The sequence below is a fragment of the Delphinapterus leucas genome, chromosome 9 (genome assembly GCF_059928025.1).
Source record: "Delphinapterus leucas isolate spDelLeu-1000000601 "Yukka" chromosome 9, BTC_Dleu_Yukka2, whole genome shotgun sequence".
In the NCBI taxonomy this organism is placed as follows: domain Eukaryota; kingdom Metazoa; phylum Chordata; class Mammalia; order Artiodactyla; family Monodontidae; genus Delphinapterus; species Delphinapterus leucas.
Window position 1 is genome coordinate 75,369,111 of NC_143137.1, and position 25,229 is coordinate 75,394,339.

Here is a 25,229-nt window from a genome sequence, read left to right on the forward strand (position 1 = left end):
TCTCCAACACTTCCAGGTATGTAACTGCCTTAAGGCAGTTATGCATGCTGTACCCTATACCTAATACATGCTTCCCCCACGTATCTACAAGGCTCCCTCCCTGCTCACCTTAAAATTTTACTGAAATTCCACCTTAGGGAAGCCTTCAAAGACTGGGCTATTTAAAACTCCTATCCCCCTTACTCCCCTTTTCTCCTTCCCTGCTTTCTTTCCATTAATGCATATGTAACGTCTACATTTTATGGTTTGTTTTTTTTTTAATTTTTGGCCGTGCCGCAGGGCTTGCGGAATCTTACCTCCCTGACCAGGGATCGAAACCGCGCCCTCGGCATTGAAAGTGTGGAGTCCGAACCACTGGAATTCCCTACATATTGTCTTTAATTATGTTCACTATCTCTTTATATGGCTATTAAGTCTCCAGATTGTAGCCAACGTTTTTACTTTTGTTGATGATATACAGCTTAAATCTTTAAAGTACTCCTATGGTCAACAAATTAATGTTCTCTTTAGGGCAATGATTTCCAGTCTTTAAATAACCTGGTTTTAAGAACAAAAACCCTCTAGGGAGCAACAAGAGACAGCTTCATTCTCTGGATAGCCCTTATTGGCAAAAAAAAGTTTAAACACATTTTGAAGAGTTAGGTTTTTGTTTTTTTATAAAGAAGATGTTGGGGGTAGGAGTTTTATTAATTAATTAATTTATTTTTGCTGTGTTGGGTCTTAGTTTCTGTGCGAGGGCTTTCTCTAGTTGTGGCAAGCAGGGACCACTCTTCATCGCGGTGCGTGGTCCTCTCACTATCATGGCCTCTCTTGTTGCAGAGCACAGGCTCCAGACGCGCAGGCTCAGTAGTTGTGGCTCACGGGCCTAGTTGCTCCTCCGCGGCATGTGGGATCCTCCCAGACGAGGGCTCAAACCCGTGTCCCCTAGTATCAGCAGGCAGATTCTCAACCACTGCACCACCAGGGAAGCCCTGAAGAGTTAGCTTTTTAATAAAGATGTCTGAGGTACTTCAGTTCCGTAGATCCCACTGATCTATTATATAGATCATAATTATCTAATTTTATTCTCATTGCTTTGAGGAAGAAAACAAAGGAGGCTCATGCTCCTTTACCTTTTTATAAAGGTCACCTGAAAAATCATCCACCTCTTCAGCCTAACAGCCTCCCCTTTCATTACATTACAGTCATTTAAGTGTGTTGTTTCCTATTAGAATGTGGGCTTCTTGAAGAAATGAACCATATTATTTATCTTTCCTTCAGCATAGCGTTTGACTCAGAATACTCTCAATATTTCCAAGTTCGTTGACCAAAAAAGGGAGGAAAGAAAATGGTTTTTCAAGACTGAAGAAGAGACACAGATTATACATTCAGGCGTAAGCAAAAATGTTAGGAAAAAGGAAATCCAAATTAATCCAGTTATATTTCCCCATTGTACCACAATAAAGAGACAGTCCCATTTTCAAAGAAATTAACTTTTATTTGAAAGGAGACTACCCTTCCCCTCACTATTTCTAAGGACTCTATACAATAGCCTACTTAAACCATTTCCCTAATACCAAAATTTCTAACAGCAAAGCATACAACTGCTCTAAATAATAAATAAGGGTTGTCCTTCACTGATTAAACTTCAAAAATTCCAACACAAAAATCAAACTTTACGTTTTTAAGTTTTAACAAATGTATTTTAAATACATGTTTTGTGGGAGTCCACAAGCTTTTCATCTCTAAAAAAACGACATTTTTAGGGCTCAAAAATTCCGTTCTTCAAAAGAAATGACCAAGTGTTTCCTTCTATAGCTTCAAACTTTCTACACTCAATTATTTGATTGCTCCATGCCACCCCAGACAAACCTGACATGACTGAACTACTTTATGTTACTAACTTTCCCAAAAGAAAGTTAAAAAAGGAGTTTGTAGTAAATGCAGCTCTCTAATACCATGTCTAATACAATATCTAACACAAAAGGAGCTTTAAAAAGATCATTTCTTTCCTCATTCGATTAGGCAGGAGTTAATTTTCTGTAAAAGCAACAAACAAACAAAAAAACATTTACAAAAGCATAACACTGGGGGTTCCTCTTTTACTCAAGATGCTTAACTACTCAAAATGACAATTACATCTTTAAGAATATAATAAAAGGGGTGAAAACAGCAATACAATCGACAAAGTGTAGATGCTAAATAAACCAAAGATGTTTGTAAGGGTTCTTTTTAAGGAGTAGGAAGGATTAGAAGCTTGGGGAAATCCAGAATTAAACAAAAAAAGAGAAAGGGAAAAAAAAGAAAGAAAAATATGTCCTCAACTGCAACCACTCTGTTTATCAATAGCGTCCTGGAAAAGAGTAAAAAAAAAAATTTTTTTTAATCAAATGAGAATTATAGTTTGACTTGCCTAATATTTTCCCAACTATTAACAGTCACTATATACCTTAATTTTCTAAAATATAAACCATTAATTAGAAATGAGGTTCGTAATGCAACAAAAGCAAAAGTGTACGTACTTGGGCTGTAGGAACGAGATCTTGATCGTGATCTGTATCGACTATAGTAAGGAGAAGGCGATCTTCTTCTGTAGGAAATAAAAGATTAATCAGCATATCACATAATCACTACACCGAGGCAGATAAAACCAAAAATTCCATCATTCAAAATAATAATGGACCTAAGAGGAAAGCTATTAAGTTTTCCATGTGCCAACAATACTAGAACAGTATTGGCCAATACAGATAATTAACCTCTTTTCTTGGTCTTGAGAAAAATCATTTTTCCTACTTTCAAGAAAGCATCATATAAAATCTATTTAATATTTTTCTTTTTGGCCACGCTGTGCAGCATGTGGGATCTTATCTTAGTTCCCCGACCAGGGATCAAACCTGTGTCCCCTGTGCTGAAAGCACGGAGCCTCAACCTCTGGACCGCCAGGGAAGCCCCATATTTTAAATATTTTTATTAATACACATTAAACATAAATTAAAAGTGCCAAACACTACTACTATCATCTAACTTAGAACAGAAATCATAAGTTAAAACATTACCTGTACCGGTAATCATAGTCTTCGTACCTGTCGTACCCACGATCATATCCTCTATCATAGTAAGAATCTCGACGTCTGCCACCTCCTCCACCTCCACCTCCACCACCACCACCTCCACCACCACTGCTACAGAAAAATGTGAAAACGCTACATCAGTGTGAATGATCACCTTCTGTCATCATTTAATATAAATGGATGCTTAAATAAAATGGAAGAAGGAAGGGAGATAGACGAGAGAGAAGAGATAACCCTTTCATGCTAATTACTTCCACGTCTCACTTTGCTGACTCCCATGGTATTCTGCTTTTGCTTCACATGTATCAAATAAATAACCAGGAATAATTTCACGAAACTCTCCAAACTATAAAATGCTCTTCTATTAATGCACTATCCGAATCAGCAACACCTTTTCCATAAGGTGAAAAAAGCATCGTGCTTTTTTCCATAAGGTGAAAAAGTACCCAAATGCTAAGATGTATGTCCTATGACTAGTTCAAAAGCAGTTAATAAATATCAAGAATTTAAAAGTAACCAACCATGAACACCAAAGAGAACTGACGTCCAGTGCTAAAAAATTTCAAGGTCTGGTGTTCAAACCTCTGGCAGTGAATTTAAACTCTAAGCCCTCTTTTTCCTGCTGTTTTCCCAACTCCTAATCATAGGGACATTATTTTCACTATTACTACTATTTTCTGTAGGCTCTCCTTGTCAAATCCTATATTTTCCCAAGAGGCTTCACATTAAATGAAAGCCTATATTTCTTCTTTCACTCTTAAGAAATACTGCCTTTGGTTATATTATATTAAAAAACTTTTAAAAAGTCCCTATTTATGTTGTACACAATGCAAAACTGGCTTTTTAAAAAACAAACATTAATATCAGTAAAACCATTCCATATACACAGAGGCTTCCAAGGTCACATATACATTTAGAGAATATTTAAAAGCATACAATTTTCTAGTATTTAATATTTTTTCTATTTCTGTAGTACAAGAAAACAGCCAGGAATGCACTTCAATAGTTTTAATTTCTCCCCATGCTCAAATATACATATAAAAAATCAAAGAAATAAAACGATTCAAAGAATACATATAGTCATATTAAATAACTTTCAATTCAAATTACAGAGAAAAGAAGTTTATCTTTTGATTAATCAAAATTTTGCACACATTTCTGGTGGATTTCTGGCTCCTAAAATTCAGCTTAGGAAACTTGAAATCTTACTGAGTTGGTCTGCCCATGTATATGCCTGGTGTAGGTGTGTGCGCTCTCTTGGTGATAGAATAATCTACACGAATTCTTCTACCATCCAGCTCCATTCCATTTGCCCTTTCCATAGCCTATAAAGGAGAACAGGCACAGAAAGTCATGCATAATTCACCAAGGAGAAACTATCAAAACTGCAAAAAATTTAACACATTTTTCATTTGAAATTTCAAAAATTAAAATTCTCTAAACACTTCTTTCTCAAGTAAGAAGGGCTAGGATTTGATATATTAATCCCTGCTATATACATGTCAACAGTACTGAGTTTTCAACGTACACATGGACACTTAAGCAGGCCTCTGCTGAAAGACTAGGGGCAGCTACAGCCATAAAGAAGGAACCACACAACCCAGGGAAGCCTGAAGAATTCTGAGGCTTCAGTAACTAGCTTCAGTCTCAGCAACTCAAAGCAGAAACTGCAACTCAGTGGACAAGTCTAAACTTGTCAAGCCATTCCTTGAAAACTTGTAGAGCCATTCCTTAAGTAACACACTGCCATCTAGTGAACTCCAAATATAAAGGAACTTCTTAATCCGCCAGCAAGTGCTGTCTTTATGTCTGTGCTCACATTCCCTAACACTTTGCCCTTTGGTACTAATACCAATAAATGCAAAAATGAATCCAACCACTTTAACACATTTTAAGAAGTTCTCAGGAACTAAGTAAAGTTGCCATTTTCATTTTATCTTATCCAGAAATAAGCCTAAGAGGAGGAGGTGTGTGAAAAGACTGGACAAACAAGTTTCATATTTAAAAAATGTTTAATTATGATATTCTTTGCACTACGCACTTCAGGTGAGATATCCTGGTATTTCTAAATTTACACCTTTATCCCTTAATTGAGAACAGGAATAAACCAATCACAAACATGTAACAGTAAAAAAACCATTACTGTGTCTATCATAATGTCTATAACATAAATGCCTTCAACTCAGAGCATTATTTTGTTAGAATTATCCAGGCTTTTTCAACCACACCACTATTGATACAGTTGGGGCCTGCTAATTCCGTGTTGCGGGTGGCTATCCTGTGCACTGTAGGATGTTCAGTATCATCCCTGGCCTCTACCACCAAATAAAAATAGCATTTATTGTTTCTGAAAGATACTCTTTTATTACGACTGCTTATACCGCAATCAAACATTGTTGATGCAAAGAGCAATAATGACCTATAGCCAACTACTGTCACGTGTAAAATGGTACAAAAAAGAAATGCCAGTACCTTCCATTTCTTTAACAAATGACCTTCAAAAATTCCTTAAAATGGAATTTTCTAATTCAGTCACCATGAACTTTTAATATGGAGAAGGCAAGCCTACTGCTTCCTCTATAATCCATTATCTACAACATTAGAATAGCATTATTTCAAATCCCTGACATTGATTAGGGTCATTCTGTCAGGCAAATTAAGAATGGCACTAAACAAACATGAAAAAGTACCAATTCTTTCCATGTATTATTTTCATTTATAGAACAGAATGGTAGATGAACTTAAGAGAATAGATAAACAAAGCTCTGTAGAGACAGGGAGCTAATTATAGACACTTACAAAAATTAAACAGATTAAACCTAAACACAATTCTTTTTTTTCTTTTTCTTTTTTTTTGGTTGCATTGGGTCTTTGTTGTAGTGTGCAACCTTCTCACTGCGATGGCTTCTCTTGTTGCGGACCACGAGCTGTAGGCACGCGGGCTTCAGTAGCTGTCATATGCGGGCCCAGCAGTTGTGGTTCACGGGCTCTAGAGTGCAGGCTCAGTAGTTGTGGTGCATGGGCTTAGTTGCTCTGCGGCATGGGGGATCCTCCCGGACCAGGGCTTGAACCCGTGTCCCCTGCATTGGCAGGCGGATTCTTAACCACTGCGCAACCAGGGAAGCCCTAAACACAATTCTTTTAAAAGGTCAATGTAATCATTTGCTCGGAGCATGAATAAGGGTTATTCAAAAGAGAACACTTATATATACTTCACCTTTTCCATTAACTCAAACACAACCTCACTTTACAAAGCCGGATTTCAATAAAGATATGCCTATACCAGAGAGTATTAGCTGGAAAGTGAAACTGGCCATTCCAATTCTAATACTGAGAGGTAGAGTTTAAATCATGTCAGACAATGAAAGAGGACATAATGTTTATAGAACTGGGAGTTTATCAATCAGCTTTTAACAGTAACTCAATACTAAATAATGCACATCAGAAAATTTTCAAAATGACAAATAATTACAAAAACAAAATTACCTCCTTTGAGTCATCTATTCTCTCGAAATAAACAAAAGCAAATCCTCGTGATCGTCCAGTTCGCTGGTCATAAACCACATTGACACCACTCAACGGTCCATATCGAGAAAATACTTCGCGAAGATCTCTCTCTGTTGTGTACAAACTGAGGCCAAACACTCCTAGACACGTGTTGGGATCTGGATTTGCCTGTTGAATAAAGATGTTATTTAACTTTAAGCTCCAAATTAAAATAAAAACACACAGAAATACTTTGCTTAGAACACTTCACCCAATACACAAAGACTATATTGTTTCAAGTCACTTGGAAACAAGAATTTAAAAGAAAAAAAAACAGGCGAGCTATATTTTACAGTTCATAGTACACTCAAGCCTTCTTTAGAATATACTCCAGGCTGCATCCTGCATGAAAATGTCCCTAACTTTCTAGCCCAGCAATTTTCAGAACGTATCCTAAGAATTCATCCTTAGTTTAATGCCATATTTTTAGTTTATTCAAATGTTTTATATCCCTTATAGATTTGTACTCAACGTTGACTTCATCTGCAATTGCTGATTAGATTCTCCTCCTCAATTTTCATTCTTTAGCAAGGATAATCTTTCAAGGTTCCCACAATCCAGATTTGAAAAATTAACATGCAAATTTCAAAACATCATTAAATAATAGCAGACTCCACCATGGTTAAATACAAACAAACCTCAATGTCACATATCCAAGACTCAATTTCCTTATCAATAATAAGGTAACTTGACTCAAAGAGAGATTAAGAGTATTACTTCATTGGGGAACTTTGCACATTGCTCAATATAAGTGTTAGCTATTAATATTACTACAGAGCTTTTGCTATTTCCTTGCTACCCCTTCCCATGGTAAAACTTTTAATCTCAGTATTTTCAACTCAATTCTTGGAACATATTGCTTCTTCCCCAATTTCCTTCTTTTATAAAAATAAATTTATTTATTAATTTATTTTTGGCTGTGTTGGGTCTTCGTTGCTGCACACGGGCTTTCTCTAGTTGCAGTGAGCAGGGGCTGCTCTTCATTGTGGTGCACGGGCTTCTCACTGCGGTGGCTTCTCTTGTTGTGGAGCACGGGCTCTAAGCACACGGGCTCTAGGCGCATGGGCGTCAGGAGCTGTGGCACGAGGGCTTAGCTGCTCCGCGGCACGTGGGATCTTCCTGGACCAGGGCTCAAACCCATGTCCCCTGCACTGGCAGGCGGATTCTTAACCACTGCGCCACCAGGGAAGTCCCCAAATTTCATTTATTTTAACAACTCAAAAGTCAAAAAAAGAAAACACGCTTGAATGCATATAAACAATATTCATATAGCCAAGGATGTTTCTGAAGTACCACTTTTAAACAGTGCTCTAGCTCCCATAAAAGATGTTATACTATGACCAAATACACAGGAAAGACAAAATAAGCTTTCATTAACTTTGTTTTTTAAAATTTATTTATTTGGCTGCGTCAGGTCTTAGTTGCAGCACTCGGAATCTTTGTTGTGGCGTGCAGGCTCTACAGCACAGGCTTAGTTGCCCTGCAGCATGTGGGATCTTAGTTCCCTGACCACGGATCGAACCTGCACCCCCTGCATTGGAAGGTAGATTCTTAACCACTGGACCACCAGGGAAGTCCCTCATTAACTTTTAAAAAACACATACCCTGCTGCCTGTATGTCTTCTCCGGTTAGACATTGGAGAATGACTTCGGCTCCTGCGACGCCGGTATTCTGGTGTATAGGACCTACTTCGAGATCGTCTCCTATGAGAGTGAGAATGGGATCTGGATCGAGTGTAACGTCTATGAGAATGCCTCCTTGACCTCGACCTTTGAGAGAAATAAATTTAGGTAAAGATACTGGAACAAAATGCCTAATGCTGTTAAAATCAAAAGCAAACGGACACCAAATGAAGGTTCCCTGAGCAGACAAAACCAAGTCAGTCATTAATTTACCTTAATCACCAAATACTGTGAAGACACTGCCTGCTCACCATATAAGCTGCTTTGTAACAACATACCACTGAGCCTCATTCCATGTTTGGCTGGAGTGCTCCCAGTTTGCAAAGTGTCTTTTTGGTATGTGTACAGTAAATTTTTTTTTTTTTTACAGTAAATTTTTACGAATTATGTTCATGATTCATTGGTTTTACTTTCGCTTTCTGAACTTTTGACAATGCCAAGGACCTATACCTATATATATCCCTGCTTATTCTCAGCTCGTTTCCCCTTTCAGAGGAAAAAGTATTCTTCCTCACTACAACTCCTCCTTGTTCCCAGTCTACCCCTTCTAAATTCACTCTTCCCACCTTACCTTACAAACATGTTAAGGCTCCACCTTCTTTAGAAAGAAAAAAACCAACTGGCACTAGCAAGAAAATTCTTTAATATTCTACAACATGGATAAACCTTGAGGACATTATGCGAAGTGAAATAAGCCAGTTATAAGAAGACAAATACTGTGTGATTCCACTTAGATGAGGTACTTAAGAGTAGTCAAAATCATAAGAGACAGAAATAAGATGGTGGTTGTCAGCGGCTGGGAGGAGAATGAGAGTCATTGTTTAATGGGTAGAGTTTCAGTTTTACAAGACAAAAAGAATTATGGAGACGGATGGTTGCACAACAATATGAATGCATTTAATACCAGTGACCATACACGGAAAAATGGTTAAGACTATAAATTTTGTGTATTTCACCACACACAAAAGACAAAACAAACCATCAACTTCCATTACCATCACAATAAAATCGCTTGATTCTTATCACATTTTCAAAATAGTCCTATATTCCCTCCATTGTTAAGTATCATTTCCTTCCCAGTCTTTCCTTAGCCTGCTGCAATCTAGCATCTGCTAAATTAACTTGTCACAACCTAAATCCCCACTAAACTAATAGTCTTCATGTCTAATGGCCTTCATTTCTTCAAGGCTTCTACAGCATCTCACCAATCTCTCTACTGCTGATTCCCTAGTTCATCTCCTATTTGATTATTTCCAATTGCTCACAGTCCTTTTTCTTTGCCTATTAATGCAAAGAAAACGCCATTTCTTATTACTATTCATATGATCTATCCTTAAACACCCAGACCAGTAGTCATGAAAGTCATATAAAATAACTTCTATGAGGTATTCAATAAATGATATAAATGCTAAGGGCCAGAAAGTTTAAACAATAAAGCTAGGAGACTTAATAAGATTCTACTAGGGAGACAGGGGAAAAGTGTTCTAGGAATACCAAGAACAAAGGTTCCTTAGCAAGAAAACATGGAAATGTGATTAGAGAATTGCAAAAGAGTATAATCTGCTAGGAATTAGGATACTTATAAAGGATGGAATGAAAATGAAGATGACGAAAGGACTGGGACAAATCTTGTGTATGAAGCTTAGAGTACAGCTTTATTTAAAGGAGGCAAACAATCTTGAGTGGGAATGAAAATAATATGAATGGCCTACTATCTACAAGAAATTAATCACTGGCTGGGGTGGGGGAGAAACAAGAAAATAACTTGTGTTTTATACGAATACTAAACAGGACATTTCCTATTTTCCTTAGCACCAATTTATAGCTTCAATTTAAAATATAAAAAACATTAATAAGTTGTCACATAAAATATCAATAGTTACATTTAAATGCAGTTGGTCCTTTGTGTGGAGGGCTGACTGTACCATGCCATTTTATATAAGGGACTTGACCATCTGAGGATTTGGTATCCGCAGAAGAACCAATCCTTCCCCAACAGATACTGAGGGAGGACTATAGTAACAAAAAGTGACGTTAATTTAAAATCTTTCAGGACTGCTTACCTTTTCTCTAAGTCAGATAGTGATAAATATTACGAAAAAAATTAGGAATAAGGGAATAAAGAGTGTGCATGGTATTTAATGTTCTCCAGTGATACAAGAGCAGAGAACTGCATCAAGTGATATGAGAATATCTTGACGGAAGAGAATTCTAGGCTAAGGGCAGCAAGTACAAAAGTCCTAAAATGAAAATGTGCTCACTTCTGTTTCTACACCTGAATTCTATCTAGCACTATTCTGCACATGTGGATTCAATTAATTATGTAGAGTGGTTAGCAAATCAAGCACTAGGCTGGATCCTGGATACAACAGAGAAAAAGACATAGCTGTGGATTGCACGAAAAGTACGCCTTTGATTCTTTTGTCTCATGCCCCCTTGCAATCACACTCTATTCAAAGACATAAATTACCTCTTTAAAGAAGAAATTACAATGACTTATCAAACCGACTGTCCAGGTTGTTTTTATTTATTTACTTTAAATTTTATTTATTTATTTATTTGGCTGTGTTGGGTCTTCGTTGCTGTACGCGGGCTTTCTCTAGTTGTGGCAAGCGGGGGCCACTCTTCATTGAAGTGCGCGGGCTTCTCATTGCGGTGGCTTCTCTTGTTGTGGAGCACGGGCTCTAGGGGCATGGCTTCAGCAGTTGTGGCTGTGAGCTCTAGAGTGCAGGCTCAGTAGTTGTGGCGCACAGGCTTAGTTGCTCCGCAGCATGTGGGATATTCCCGGACCAGGGCTTGAACCCATGTCCCCTGCATTGGCAGGCAGGTTCTTAACCACTGCGCCACCAGGGAAGTCCCAGGTTGTTTTTCACTGTTTTTTCCACACACCAGTACACCTGGGACATCTGATACAGTGAGCCTTGCAGTGGCTCACTAGAGTCTTTGTTTTAATCAGTGTAAGTGGTAGTGGCTGGGGCTCTGAATCACTCCAGGACCACTTCCTGCCAATTGTATCTGACCAGAGTTCCACGCTGGATCTAATTAGTTAGAATCTTCAGGTAAAGGATGTAGCTGGAAGGTGAAACTTGAAAAATCTTCTGAAATCATTCTGATAACCAGTACAACATACATACATCAACCATCTCTGCACTAAACTGCATGCCAAGTCTCCAATGGAGAAAATTACCTTTTTGTTGTGCAAATATTATTGAAATAATATCAAACATTAACCTTCAAATGCCAAGCACATTTAAATCAAACAACACATTTAATTTGTATTAATAGCATCAGATAGATTAATGGACGAAGGGAAAATTCTACCTTATCTAAGTCTTTGTATCTATTACGTATCATTCATTTCTAAACCACAGATTAAAAAAAAGACAACTTCATGATTTTGAGTCTTCAGTGAAATTTCCACAAAAAATGCAACAAAAATGAGGGATTTGGTAAAAACCACTTTGCCCTGAAAAATCCAAGAAAAGCATTTTAAACATACTTACATATTATTTTAAACACACTTACCTGGATTTTGATCTTGATCGAGAATGGGATTCAGAGTGTTTGGAAACTCTTGATGGACTACGAGATCCTGACCTGCTCTCCGATTTTACACGAGCAGGAGTTCCCGTTGGAGATTTTGACTGAGAGCGAGACTCCTAACAAAGAAGACAGTATTACAAATGGCACTGGTCACGTAGATGCCTAACACCTAACATTTAAAGTACCGTAATTATTTATATTGATTGCTCCTGAAAAACAAATGGTTAGGCAACACCCTCCAGAAAAAATTTCAGCTCATTAATAACCCATTGTTAATACTGCTAACTGTCCTCAATAATTCCCTACTTGAACCAGATCACCAATTCTCTATTAACTAAGTAATCATGCAAATTCATCTACAACTTGATCATACAGACACTGGAACATAAACCATACATTTACTTAACCTAGGACCCATTCATTCTTCCAGATTCTTTTAATTCTACTTCACTCTTGCTTTCTACTTCTCTTCATTCTTCATTGAGTTTTTCATTTTTCATACTTCGTGTATTCTTCCCCAATTCAAACAATTCAAAATAGCCTTAAAAAAAAATATTCAAGTGCTTCTATCTGACCAATCTTCTGTTCAATTTTTTCCCCCATTCAATTTTAATTTTCTGATCTTTAATACTTTTCATTAGCCTTCTTTTATCTTGATTTATCTTCCACATTCTTGGAAAAAACTCTTCAATTTCTTCACGAACATTAACCTTAATGGAAAAAGAACATTTAGTATATTTAAGCACGTGGGGATTATAAAACTCTGCTGGAGTTCAGAATGTTATCTACCAAATGGAAAAGCCAGCAGGTAAAGTGCAAATAACTAGTTTATTAAAAAAACAATTTTATAATCTTTAAAGTTGTTCAAAAGTCTAGTTTCTAACAATTAAAGAGAATTTACTGAATTTCTCTAAATGTTTTTACCATACTCTTCACCCTCCTCCCCTTTCATATTTCATCCTAGTTCCTAAAACGTGAACAGTTTTAATATAAATACTTAATTCAAGCATAACTCTAACAAACTGTAACCCCCCCACCTATGCCTTAAGTTTTCACTAATTTATAACCTGAAGATTCCAAGTGATCTTAAAATAAGCCTTCACTAAGCCATGCTAAGGTATCAAGATATAGTTAAAGCAAAGCATCATAGGCTGAAATATTTGTACACATCTATCTAAACTCACACATTATAGGACACATGTTGAGGTTCAAAGAAGTAAAAAAAATTAGTAAAATCACTACCATCTCCTGATTCTGTTTGACCACTATCTTTGCTCACTCTGACTTAACCAGAAAGATACAACCTGAAATAAAACAAGCATACTGAAAAAAACCAAGGGGAAAAGAAAGCATGAAATTTTAAAAATTTCCCCTTTGGCTTCTAAATTCCTAGTAGTAGATGTATTTTTGCAACTGAGCCATTTAAAAAATTCTATTTTATCCAATGAAGTACATAATGTACATTACAAAATTAGTATCATGGTCTTTATTGTTTATCCTACCTCTTTTGTTCATAGTTTTTGCATATTTTATGCAGCTATGCATACTTATACTCCCTTCAGCAACTATATCCTTTATCAGAAAATTGACTGGCTTCTGAAGAAGTTGGATATAAAAAACTGATTAAAAGCCTGTTTGTTTTTTTTAAAATTTGATAGACATATGAAGCACTTATGACCGAAGTTGGATGGACAGTGTGGTTTCTCTGTCCACTTAAGCCTTGATTATTAGTGAAAATAATCCCAATTTCACACCAATTTTCATTTAGTCTATTTATTAAGACTATCACGCAACTTCCTTAAAGTTTTCCTTCAGGTTTAATATCAAAAGACTTATTCATCAAGGACAGTACTAATGCTGCTAGGCCTATTTATTTTTTTCAGATGAAAACAAAATCAAAATACATAGCTACCTTTCTGTTTAATATCAGCTTTTCCCATTTATTTACCTACAATAAGTCTTTCACCACATCTCAGATACTTGCTAAATTTCTGGACAGATGCCTGGAGCAGGCACAGCAACTTAGGCTTTTTCATTCACTGAAACTGTAAAAGCAGCACATTCAGGACTAAAAACAAAAACAAAACAAAAGTATGGCTAATTCACTTGTAATTGAAGCCTCACAGGCCAGTTCATTACCTATAATTCATTAGGTAAAAATATATTCCCCTCTCCCTTTTGGCTTTCCCTCATATAAAACAGATCCCCTGGTATAAATCTACAAACATCACCACAGCCTTTGTTATACATATAGAAAGCTTTGAGTTCTGTGACACTCTAAAGCCTTTTTTAGGATAGAAATCAAAATTTTATATATTAGGTTTAAGCCTTCCATCATAAAAACAATAGTTGAAAATTATTCAGTAGTGCTGAAAATAACCACTTTTTAGGTATTAATGTTAACAAGGTAACTCCATAACAACTTAAAGTTTAAATTTTAAATCCCATTTCTGGTATAGCAACGCACTGGAAAATATGCAATTTTCCTTTTAGTTTGTTAACAAAAGCATTAAGATATGACAGAATATCTTTTCAAAAGACATCAGCAAATTTAAAAGAAGGCTTGCTTTTTATTATCCAAGGTGTCACATATACGTAACCTCCTTTGTTGCCTACTCTTCAATTTTTATATCAGGGAAACCTCAAACTACATATTTTTTTCCCCCGGAATCATTCAAGATTAAGAAAGAGTAACTTCCCTTTAACTTATAAAGATGTCAATAATTTTAACTTCCAAAAGCAATTTGGAGACTTATCTATCTAAAAAGTAAATCAGTAACTGTCAGTAAACTTAAAAGAATAAACTGTAAAGCATAAAAAACTTTCAACCTTCATAATTATTTTTACTATAATACTAAACAAACGCCCTGTCATTGTAAAGAACTGGTAGTTTAGTCTTCAAACACACATAGTCATATTCACCATTTTAAAATAACATTCCTCAAAGGCTGATAACCAAATAAAGGCCACTTTCACCAAACTGTGCATTGGCAATCAGGCAACCATAAGCCCTTTATGGACAAATGCTGGATTATCCTTTTCTACCTTTGACTTGTCTTCATTATGAAATGGTAATTTCAACTTTTTCCAAAGAAATTCATACAACTATTCAGAATTTGGAAACGGAACTGAAATTGCGAAGAGAAAAATAAATATTGAGAAGGGGTGTTACCTGTCCTGTTTCACTGGAGACTACTTAACCTGCTCTTAAAGCTGTCCAGTCAAGAAGTTCTGCAAATTCTTCAGTAACCTGCATCTAGACCCACCGACCATTAAAAATATAGTGCCTACTTGAAATGGGCAGGTTAATGACTCAACCAAATCATACCACGAATTTTAACAGAAATATATCTTAAGGAGGCTTCCAGTCTACCTTACCTACTATAAACGAGGAGCTAGGCAGAAAGTTCTCACAGTACAACCTGCTTAAATAGTGTCCGTTTTTTGTTTTTTTTTTTTTTTTTGCGGTACGCGGGCCTCTCACTGTTGTGGCCTCTCCCGTTGCGGAGCACAGGCTCAGCGGCCATGGCTCACGGGCCCAGCCGCTCCGCGGCACGTGGGATCTTCCCGGACCGGGGCACGAACCCGTGTCCCCTGCATCGGCAGGCAGACTCTCAACCACTGTGCCACCAGGGAAGCCCCTGTCCGTTTGTTTTTTGACCTATTTTTGAACTGTTTTTTGAACTATTTTTTATTAACAAGATGCCTCTGGTGGTAGCTGAAGGACACAGCCAAAAATAAAAAGGCGCTAACTACAATTACTATGGTGTATCCAATACAAGCAAAGAACTATCTTTCTATGTATAAAAATAGTATAACCATGTAGTATTTTTTAAACCAGGAAAAAGGTTATTAAATATGTTCATGTCGAACATGAACGATTCCTACAGCAAACAATAACTTCAGGGTCTTTTAATACAGCTAGTATATTATAGATGGGAAAAAAAATTCTGACCATATGTATACTTAATACTTAAAGCCCATTAAAATAAACCAATATAAATGCTATGCTGTAACCCATTCTAATATTATGGCAAGGCAAATTCCAAGGCAAACGCCAAGTAACAGTGCCAAGTTTACAGAAATTCAAGTCTATATGAATATAGTATAAGCTTTTAAAACAAATTCTCAAAATTATATTTCCCTACTACTTTGTAAAACTGGAGATTTCCACAGAAACATACTAGTGCATTTAGGTAAACTGTATGTGGGGGTGGGGAGGATTTTAAATTACCCAAATAACTTATATTTATTGTACAAGAATTTCCTTCTTTAGGATTTGAGGGAAACCTCCTGTGTTTACTCACTTCTTTCATTTCAGTCTACAGAAATAGCAGTTCTGCCTCCTTCCTTTCGAGTATGATAGACTGCTTCTTTTACAGATTCATCCTTAGGCTTGTAAAAGAAATACTTTCACTCTCTTTTTAATCCATAACTGGTATTAGAGCAATTTCTTAAAAAGAAAATACCGATTGCTCATAACATTAGCTATTTTTAAATGATAATTTCCCCTTTTTTAAAGTCATCCCAGTATCTGCATTCTAAGTAAGATTAAAGTGGTCTTTGTACCTACAAAGGCTCACACATATTCCAACCTGTATGTCTTTATATTCTCTAAAGTTTGGAATAATTTTGGCAATGTGTTAGACAAATTATTAAGGAATTGACAGTTAATCAAATTTAAACTCATGTCACACTGTGAAATTACCTGTAAAATCTACAAATCTTCTGCACAAATTTTATTTATTTATTTAGTTTGGCTGTGCCACAGGGCTTTGCGGGATCTTAATTTCCTGGCCAGGGATCAAACCCTTGCCCTCGGCAGTGAAAGCTCGGAGTCCTAACCACTGGACTGTCAGAGAATTCCCTTCTGTACAAATTTTAAATGTGGCTCATAAACCGGCCGGCTTATATGCCATGATCAATTGTAATGTCCAAAAAGCTAGTGTGTAAGTGGCAACTTCAAAAAGTGTAAAAAGGCTAAAGTGGTTTAACTATATTAAAACAAACTACTAAGAACCTGTTACAGAATTCCCTACTTATGTTCTCATCTTCTAATGTCATGGAGTATTTACAAATCTTGAATAAGTAAGACTACAGGGCTTTAGTTTCAAGGAAAAAAATCATAACTTTTCTTCTACCTCAGATTGGTCAGGCCTAGTCACTCACTTTGGTGAAAATCATGAGACAATAAGGATTATACAGAACTACATACAGCAGTAACTTAAAGGAGGGAGGGGAAACAACACTTCCTTCTGTTATTCTCTTCTCAACTTTTCTTTTTTTAGTGTTTACTGATTCTTTTCCCCATCTGATCGCTACCATTTTCTCACCTCCACTTCAGTCCTACTAAATTGGTTATGACATGTGTACAAATAATCAGTATTAATTCAGTCAGCTTGTGGATATATACCTTTTATAAAGGTCCCAGGGTTAGTTACTTGATGCCTGAGCACCCACTGATGCTATCAAAGAGGTTTTCGCACTGTTCACAAGTTCTAAAAAACTATTATGCTGATTACTCATGGCTATTTCACACCTGTTACATTACACACTATACCATAAGTAAGTAACCCCAGTTCATTTACAAAATTAAGTCCATAAACAAAGTTTATCTGTATTTTTTTAAATGACTCTCATTCTTAAATATTTAAATCTCTTGATATTCTTTCAGATCCCAAGACTCTTTATACTTGTTTTAGGAATGGTACAAATCATAAAAAATATCTACAAAAAATCTGTAAAATTAGTTAGGCACCATGGGTATGATTAGTTGCACTGCTCTTTTTAAAAATCCCAACTTCTGCTTATACTGAGCAAATTAGCACCCTTCAGTGAAAGAAACTCAAATACAAAAATTTGAGTATTAAAACGTCACCTTAAGTTTCACAAATTCTCTGCTTAAATGGATGGGGGAATAAAAAAGCATTAAAATTGGATAAACCATAGTACTTTAGAGAAAAAAAATTAAACCCAAGACACATAAGACTATCCCCCAAGTTTAATACCACTGCTACTAAAAGGAAGCCTTACCCTTTTGCAACAGGTTGATGAGATATATAAATTGCTTAAGAAGGTGAACCAAGTTTTGTTTTTTTTTTTAAGCTAAAGTGCTAACATTCTTAATCTGTAACAGGGATTCAATCGTATTTGTATTCTTAAAAAAAAAAAGAAAGAAAGAAAAGAAAAAAAGAAAGGAGAGGGTTTTTGTTTTTTTTTTTTAAAAGGAACCAGTCACCAACCTGGGTTTTTAATGGCATAGTCATCACCCTTATTATAATTACAAACCAGGGTTCAAAGAAGCAAAAAAACACCAAAAAAACAAAAAGCAAAACCTCCCCCATTTCTGCTATTCTTCAACAAAATATCTTAACACACACAAATTTAAATTCCAAACTGATACAGATAAATTCGTGTTTGGCTCTTCACTTTTATCATCCAGGTAATCATCTCATATATTAAGAAGGGGAACACTAGGAGTCTCTTTAAAATATTCCAGCTACTCAAGAAGCCAGAATAGGCTCTGAAAAACGGACGCCAGAGTAAGTAGTATCCTTCCTCTTCCAACTATTCTAAACTATTCTACAAAGCATAGACAATTGTGGAATTATAAGCTAGAGAATCCTTAACCTCTATTAAGAGCACTGGGCCACTGTCAAAGAAAAAAATTGGACTTAATGTTTTTCTAAGCTTCATTCAAAAAAAAATTAGAGGTAGAGGGGAATAAGTAAAATAACAAGAAAGTCTTAATTTCTGTTCCCCTTAATTTCTATCAAGGACACTAAAATTTTTTGAGATTGAATTTTAGTTGAAGTTGTATTCTTTTTCTGAAGATGACATTCAAAGTCATAGATCAAGTGCCAACATCACTCCCAGCTCCAAAAGACATTTCCGCTTAAAATTCTGTTAACTTGATATACATGTCCCAAGCAAACTGCTTTAATGGACCTACTTATTGATATTTTATCAGCACCACTATTCTCCTGGATCCCTTAAAAATGTCTCGCTCATTCTTTACATCCCACTGTTGTCCAGTTTAGATCAGATTTTTCATAAGCTCCTTCCTTAAATATTTCAAGTGTGCCCTGCTGCTCTTCCTATATTGGTCTCCGTTCTTTGCTAAAATTCCTTTCATTTTGCCACTCCCAGAACTAAAAATCCATAGATGGCTCCTTACTGCATACTGGATTAAGTCCAAATTTCTAAATCTAGAATTCAAAACCCTCCATTATCTGACTACACAGTCAAATCTATCATGTCTCATTAGTCCAGCAACCTCTTCCTTGTCTCATCCTTATAATCAATATTCGTATTTCCCTTATCATAATGTCCAGCATAAGTTTTACATATTAAAGCTTTCCCTTTCCTCTAAGCTCACGGAACTGCTCAGCTTTATTTTCTGAATTCCTTATTAATTCTATCACACAGCACTTGATTATATACTTACTTTTACCCAGATGTGAGCTGTCAGTCATCTCAAATCAGACTCCAAGCTCTCTTTCCCTCAAGAACACCTGGCCTTTACTAAAAAGGTAGTGGATGCTCAACAGTTTCACCCCAGGCAGAAGGGAAATTGGTTGGTTAACTGTTAGGGTTACTTATAACAAAATTCAGCCAATTATATTTTCTTTCCTAAAGCTCTTTTACTCCAGTCCTTTGAAAATGCAAGAGATATTAATATATAATGGAAAATTAAGCTCCTGTCATTGTTTTCAGCAAACTCCATTAATGGCTCTGAGACACTGAAGTGCAGTGTGCTCCTTTAAAAAAAGTAATCAAAATATATACACAGCATAGTTTAAGTATACAATGAGCAATGGACTGGGACTTGTAAATCTCAGATTTCTGGCTGCATGGTCTTCTGGGCCTAAGTTTTTAATTTCTTAAAATGCTAAGAGTTCTCCAGCCCTTGCAAGATTATGAGCAGTATATGAGAAAATATGTCAAAGATGGTGGGGAGGAGATCCTAAAATGCTATAGAAGTAACTATTAGTATGAGTCCTGATTCTTTAATATGTTCCGCAGTCTCTAGGAACTTACCCTCTAATTTTAAATATCTTTTCAATAAGATGGCGTTAAAATGTGTTGTTTATTCTGTACATAAAGCAAATGAAATCTGAATACTGACCTATGTTTTCTCTAATTTGTTTTAGTCAAAAAGTTTGAAGTATAATAACTACTTAAAACACCTCAGAAACATCATTTGAAAATCCTTTTTCTGAGGCTCTCTAAAAGGTTACTACATTTAGATACAAAGATAACACAACAACTGTATTCTATAAAACCTTTTTTAATTGCTGGTTTGTGGTTAGTTGATAAAAGATCACTATAGTTTAAAAACCAAAAGAACTGGTGAATATGAAACTGCTTTAAGAGAACAACAACAACAACGACAAAGCATACACCCTCAGAAAAGTTTCTGGCATTTTAATTCTTCACCCAATTATGAATAAAGACAAATACCTCAACCAACCAAAAAAAAGAAAAGGTAACAGGTGAATGTATTTATTATACAATCGGAGTTCATTAATACTAAAACACATTTGGGTATCACATGTGAAAAAATATTTTCTATGACCACAAACACTCTAAAAGGAAAAGGTAAAAACCTTTTTCTATTAAAATAAATTGTTAATGCCTACATGCATTTTAGCTTAAAACTGGGTGGGAATCTTACATTTATTTCTTTCTCAGATGGTAAGGTAACAATTACCTAGAACTAGCCAAATTCAACCTGATGACTACATAAAAAAATAAGAACTTAAAGGAAAACAAGGTCCAAAACAGTAGTCCTCTTCACTTCACCACAAACCAAAATAAACATTAACTGCCCAAAACTGTACTGAAGTTAACTGAAGATTAACAGACAGCAAAATTTCTTCCCGTAACTACCTAACATTTTCAAAACAAGAAGCAGCTTATGACTATCGACCACCTAAATACCATTACGATTTTAAAAACTTCTGTTGTGACAATCAATACCCCATCCTAAAAAATGAGCAGGTTCAACTATTCATTAATATCTAACGCTCCAGATTTTATTAGAGAAATCCAATCTTAAAGGCATTAAAGATAGCTTTCTTTGTCTCTAACCTCAAAAAGAAAACCCTAAATTGACCTTCTGATTTAACTGTCTGGTTCCAGATGCTTATCTTATGAACTTCTTATAAAAAGACAAAATTCATTCCATCCAGCATACACCTGAAGTGTTTTTTATGAGTTTCCCCTAGTGACCAAAATGCCAACACAAGAGCCGGAAAATGCTGTCTGGAGACTGTTTTTTTTTTTCAGGGTTCTACACTAGCTCACATCAATTTTCACTACGAGGGTAACTTCGGAAATATAACCCAATCATTGCTAAACGTTCTAGTATCTTTAAGCTGAGGATAATGTATCTTTGTGATGTTTATATTCATCACATCCAAAATAATGAAAAACTTTGAGCCCTCTTTGCTGGGGGATGGGTTGAGAAGAGAAATGGAAGACAGAGGGCCTGTAATTTTCAGGTAACGTTTTGAGTTAAGAGAGTAGCATAGCATTAACTACTGTAAAAATACTGAGCCATGAAATTTGTTCAGTTATGTAAGATTAAGACAGAAGATTCTCTTTTTTGTTTTTTACCGTAAAAACCTGTAAAGGAGTGGTCAGTGTTGAGGTGAAAGGTCATAGGAAGAAAAGCATTAAAAGGTGAGATATAAAGAAGAGAAAGAAAAAAAAAAGCCCAACATCAAGGAATTCGAAAAATAAGGCGTTATAGCATTTCCACATTCATTTTGAAGTGAAAGGAAAGCAGAAGGGACATTAAAGGAAAAGGGCTCCTCGCGTAGTTTTCCCCTCACAGCTCTCGTCTTAAGAACGCTTAAGGGTCGGTGCGGTCGTTGACTAACCACTTCATTAGGCTCGTCCCACCTTCAACCTCAAGGCTTTCGCCTTTATAGACGCAACGCCGCCGGTTCCAACAGAGACGCGGCCGCTCACTGCAATAGAGAGCCAAGGAGACACAGGCCCCAGCTAGTCCCACGCCAGCTTCTCCCCGCCCGGACAGCAGCCCCGCGCACTTTCGACCCCGAGACCCTCTACGATGCTCGGGGTCGCCAGAAACGCCACCGCAGGAAGCACCTACCACTATCCGGCCGGGGGGAACTCCCTGCCGTCTCCTCCCGCCCCACCGGGACCCACACCTCGGAACAGAGATAAGGAAGCCTCGGGGTGGGGAGAAGGCAGGGCGCACCGCTGGGGGAAATCAGACCCAGGGGTCCAGCTATCAGTCTCCAAAGAAAGGGGGAAGGGGACGTTATCCGTGGTGTTTGGGGCAAGAGTGTAACCCAGAGGCCATCTTGGGATGTGAAGAAGCGACCTCGATGGCTCCAGAGGTTGCTCCCGCGGGCCCCCGCACAACTCCCCGCAACCCCGCCCGACCGCGCTCGTCCCAGAGAAACCCCGAGCATCGGGCCGCCGCCGAAGACGGCTCCCGCGGCTTTGTACTCACTCTGCCCTCGAAGTTGTTCTCCTCTACATCACTCATGTCGGCCAGGCACTCCCCAGAACTAAATAAGAGACAGGTCTCGGCTTGAGGGCCGATGGCCTAATCAACCAGCTGACTGGACCGTGGGGAGGAGGAAAGAGTCGGCAACAACAGCCGCTCCACTCCGCTCCCACTCGGTCGCAGGCTCCGGCAAAATGGCGCCGATGCCGCCAGAAACCTTCTGGCCTCCCGAGTGCGCGACGTAAGGAGGCGGAGCGTCTCTGTGATGTCAAGTGGCCCCGCCCCCAGCGAGGTTTTGTGGTGGCCCCGGCCTAGCAACGCGGGCAGTCCGAGCTCTGACCCTCCGCATCTTTGAGTCGCATGCCCACCAGATCTCCGAACTTCAGACTCCTTCCGACGCGTCAGTCCTTTTGAAGATTTTCAGTCACCAGATAAGCTTTTATTGACCTTGGTCCCTTTATATATTTTCCAAGTGGATTCTGATGGAACAGAAAAAACTGGAATCGTCTACATAATTAGTAGGCTTTTTATTTTGAATGTTTTCCGCACTCTTACTTTTCTCTGCCCTATGTAATACTATTGAAGTAATATAGGCACAGATGGGGTTATAATGAAAAGTCACAGTTCCTTGCTTCACTCCTCCCTGAGACAGCTGTGTCAATTTTATTTTTAATAATGCTTAGTTCCCTACTAATCTTAGGGAACTAAGAATTATTTGACTTAGTTCCCTAATTTTTAAAAAATTAATTAATTAATTAATTTTTGGCTGCATTGGGTCTTTGTTGCTGCACGCGGGCTTTCTCTAGCTGCAGCGAGCGGCGGGCTAGTCTTTGTTGCGGTGCACTTCTCATTGCGGTGGCTTCTCTTGTGGCGGAGCACTGGCTCTAGACACGTGGGCTTCAGTAGTTGTGGCTCACAGGCTCAGTAGTTGTGGCTTGCAGGCTCTAGTGTGCAGGCTCAGTAGTTGTGGCGCACGGGCTTAGTTGCTCCGCGGCATGTGGGATCTTCCCGGACCAGGGCTCAAACCCGTGTCCCCTGCCTTGGCAGGCAGATTCTTAACCACTACACCACCATTGATTTAGATATTTCCTTATATCTTCATAGCCAAGACCTCCCAAATCTATCTACTTAGTTCCCAATCATGGTGGTAATTTCTGAGGTGAATATGAGCTTTATTTGTATTTTGCAATTTTAAACTTAGTTTCCTCATAAAAATTTTTTTTCCATAATACTTTGTGATGGAAAGGTTGATGTGAACCTTCAACCACAGTTTTATGTTAGGAAAGGTAATTGAAAAACATTTTTATGAAGATTGCTACCCCAGGGCAAGATTTCAAGATTTGAATGTGTCTGCTGTTGATAGAGCTAAACATATATAACATCTACTTTTTTTTTTTTTTTTTCTGCGGTAAGCGGGCCTCTCAGTCTTGTGGCCTGTCCCGTTGCGGAGCACAGGCTCCGGACGCACAGGCTCAGCGGCCATGGCTCACGAGCCCAGCCGCTCCACGGCATGTGGGATCTTCCCGGAGTGGGGCACGAACCCGTATCCCCTGTATCGGCAGGCGGACTCTCAACCACTGCACCACCAGGGAAGCCCTAACATCTACTTTAAAAAAAAAAAAAATTTTTTTTATTGAAATATAGTTGGTTTACAATGTTGTGTTTGTTTCAGGTGTACAGCGAAATGATTCAAAAATATATATTCTTTTTGTACATTCTCTATTATAGGTTATTACAAGATATTAAGTATGGTTCCCTGTAGGTCCTTGTTGGTTATCTATTTTATATATAGTAGTGTGTATATTTTAATCCCAAACTCCTAATTTATCCCTCCCCTCCTTTCCCCTTTGGTAACTACAAGTTACAAAACTATATGACTGTGAGTCTATTTCTGTTTTGTAAATAACTTCATTTGTATCATTTTTTTAGATTCCACATATAAGTGAAATAATATGATATTTGTCTTTCTCCGTCTGGCTTACTTCACTTTGTATGATAACCTCTAGGTCCATCCACATTGCTGCAAATGGCATTATTTTTTTCTTTTTTATGGCTGAGTAATATTCCATTGTATATATATACCACATCTTTATCCATTCATCTGTCGATGGACAGTTAGGTTGTTTCCATGTCTTGGCTACTGTAAATAGTGCTGCAATGAACATTTGGGTGCATGTATCTTTTCGAATTATGGTTTTCTCCAGGTATATGCCCAAGAGTGGGATTGCAGGATCATATGTGGTAGTTCTGTTTTTAGTTTTTTAAGGAACCTCCATACCGTTCTTCATAGTGGCTGTACCAATTTACATTTCCACCAACAGTGTAGGAGGGTTCCTTTCTTTCCACACCCTCTCCAGTATTTATTATTTGTAGATTTTTTTTTGATGTTGGCCATTCTAACCAGTGTGAGGTTATCACTGTAGTTTTGATTTGCATTTCTGCAGTAATTAGCGATGTTGAGCATCTTTTCATATGCCTTCTGGCCATCTGTATGTCTTCTTTGGAGAAATGTCTTTTTATTTTATTTTTAATTTTTTAAAAAAAACATATAGACACTATACATAGAATTTTGCCTTCAGAACTGCTTTCATTTTATTTTCTTTTTTTCGTTTTTTTCTTTTTTTGGCCGTGCCGCACAGCTTTCAAGATCTTAGTTGCATGACCAAGGATCGAACCCCAGGGCTGCGGCAGTGAAAGCGCCAAGTCCTAACCACAGGACCCCGCAGGGAACTCCCTGAAGAAATGTGTTTTGTTTTTTTTTTTAAATAAATAAATTTATTTATTTATTTATTTTTGGCTGTGTTGGGTCTTCGTTGCTGTGCACGGGCTTTCTCTAGTTATGGTGAGCGGGGGCTACTCTTCGTTGCAGTGTGCAGGCTTCTCACTGTGGTCGCTTCTCTTGTTGCAGATATGGGCTCTAG

The 25,229-nt window shown here is 37.4% G+C and overlaps 1 protein-coding gene across 3 annotated transcripts; it reads right to left on the reverse strand.

Moving 5' to 3' along the window:
* Positions 1-141: 141 nt before the first annotated feature.
* On the reverse strand, positions 142-22,527 carry TRA2A (transformer 2 alpha homolog). 3 transcript variants are annotated; one of them, XM_089917741.1, is made up of 8 exons: positions 22,312-22,527; positions 11,805-11,938; positions 8,201-8,366; positions 6,537-6,725; positions 4,260-4,375; positions 3,063-3,182; positions 2,502-2,569; positions 142-2,332 (listed from the first exon to the last, which is right to left on the reverse strand). In XM_089917741.1, exons 1-8 carry the CDS (start codon positions 22,345-22,347, stop codon positions 2,322-2,324), a joined length of 840 nt encoding a protein of 279 aa, XP_089773867.1. In that variant the 5' UTR covers positions 22,348-22,527; the 3' UTR covers positions 142-2,321. The 3 variants fall into 3 exon arrangements, with proteins under 3 accessions (XP_089773867.1, XP_022443837.1, XP_022443843.1); XM_022588129.3 differs by having other exon boundaries at positions 143-2,332; positions 3,036-3,182; positions 22,312-22,526; XM_022588135.3 differs by having other exon boundaries at positions 144-2,332; positions 3,036-3,161; positions 22,312-22,526.
* Between the last annotated feature and the right edge of the window lie 2,702 nt (positions 22,528-25,229).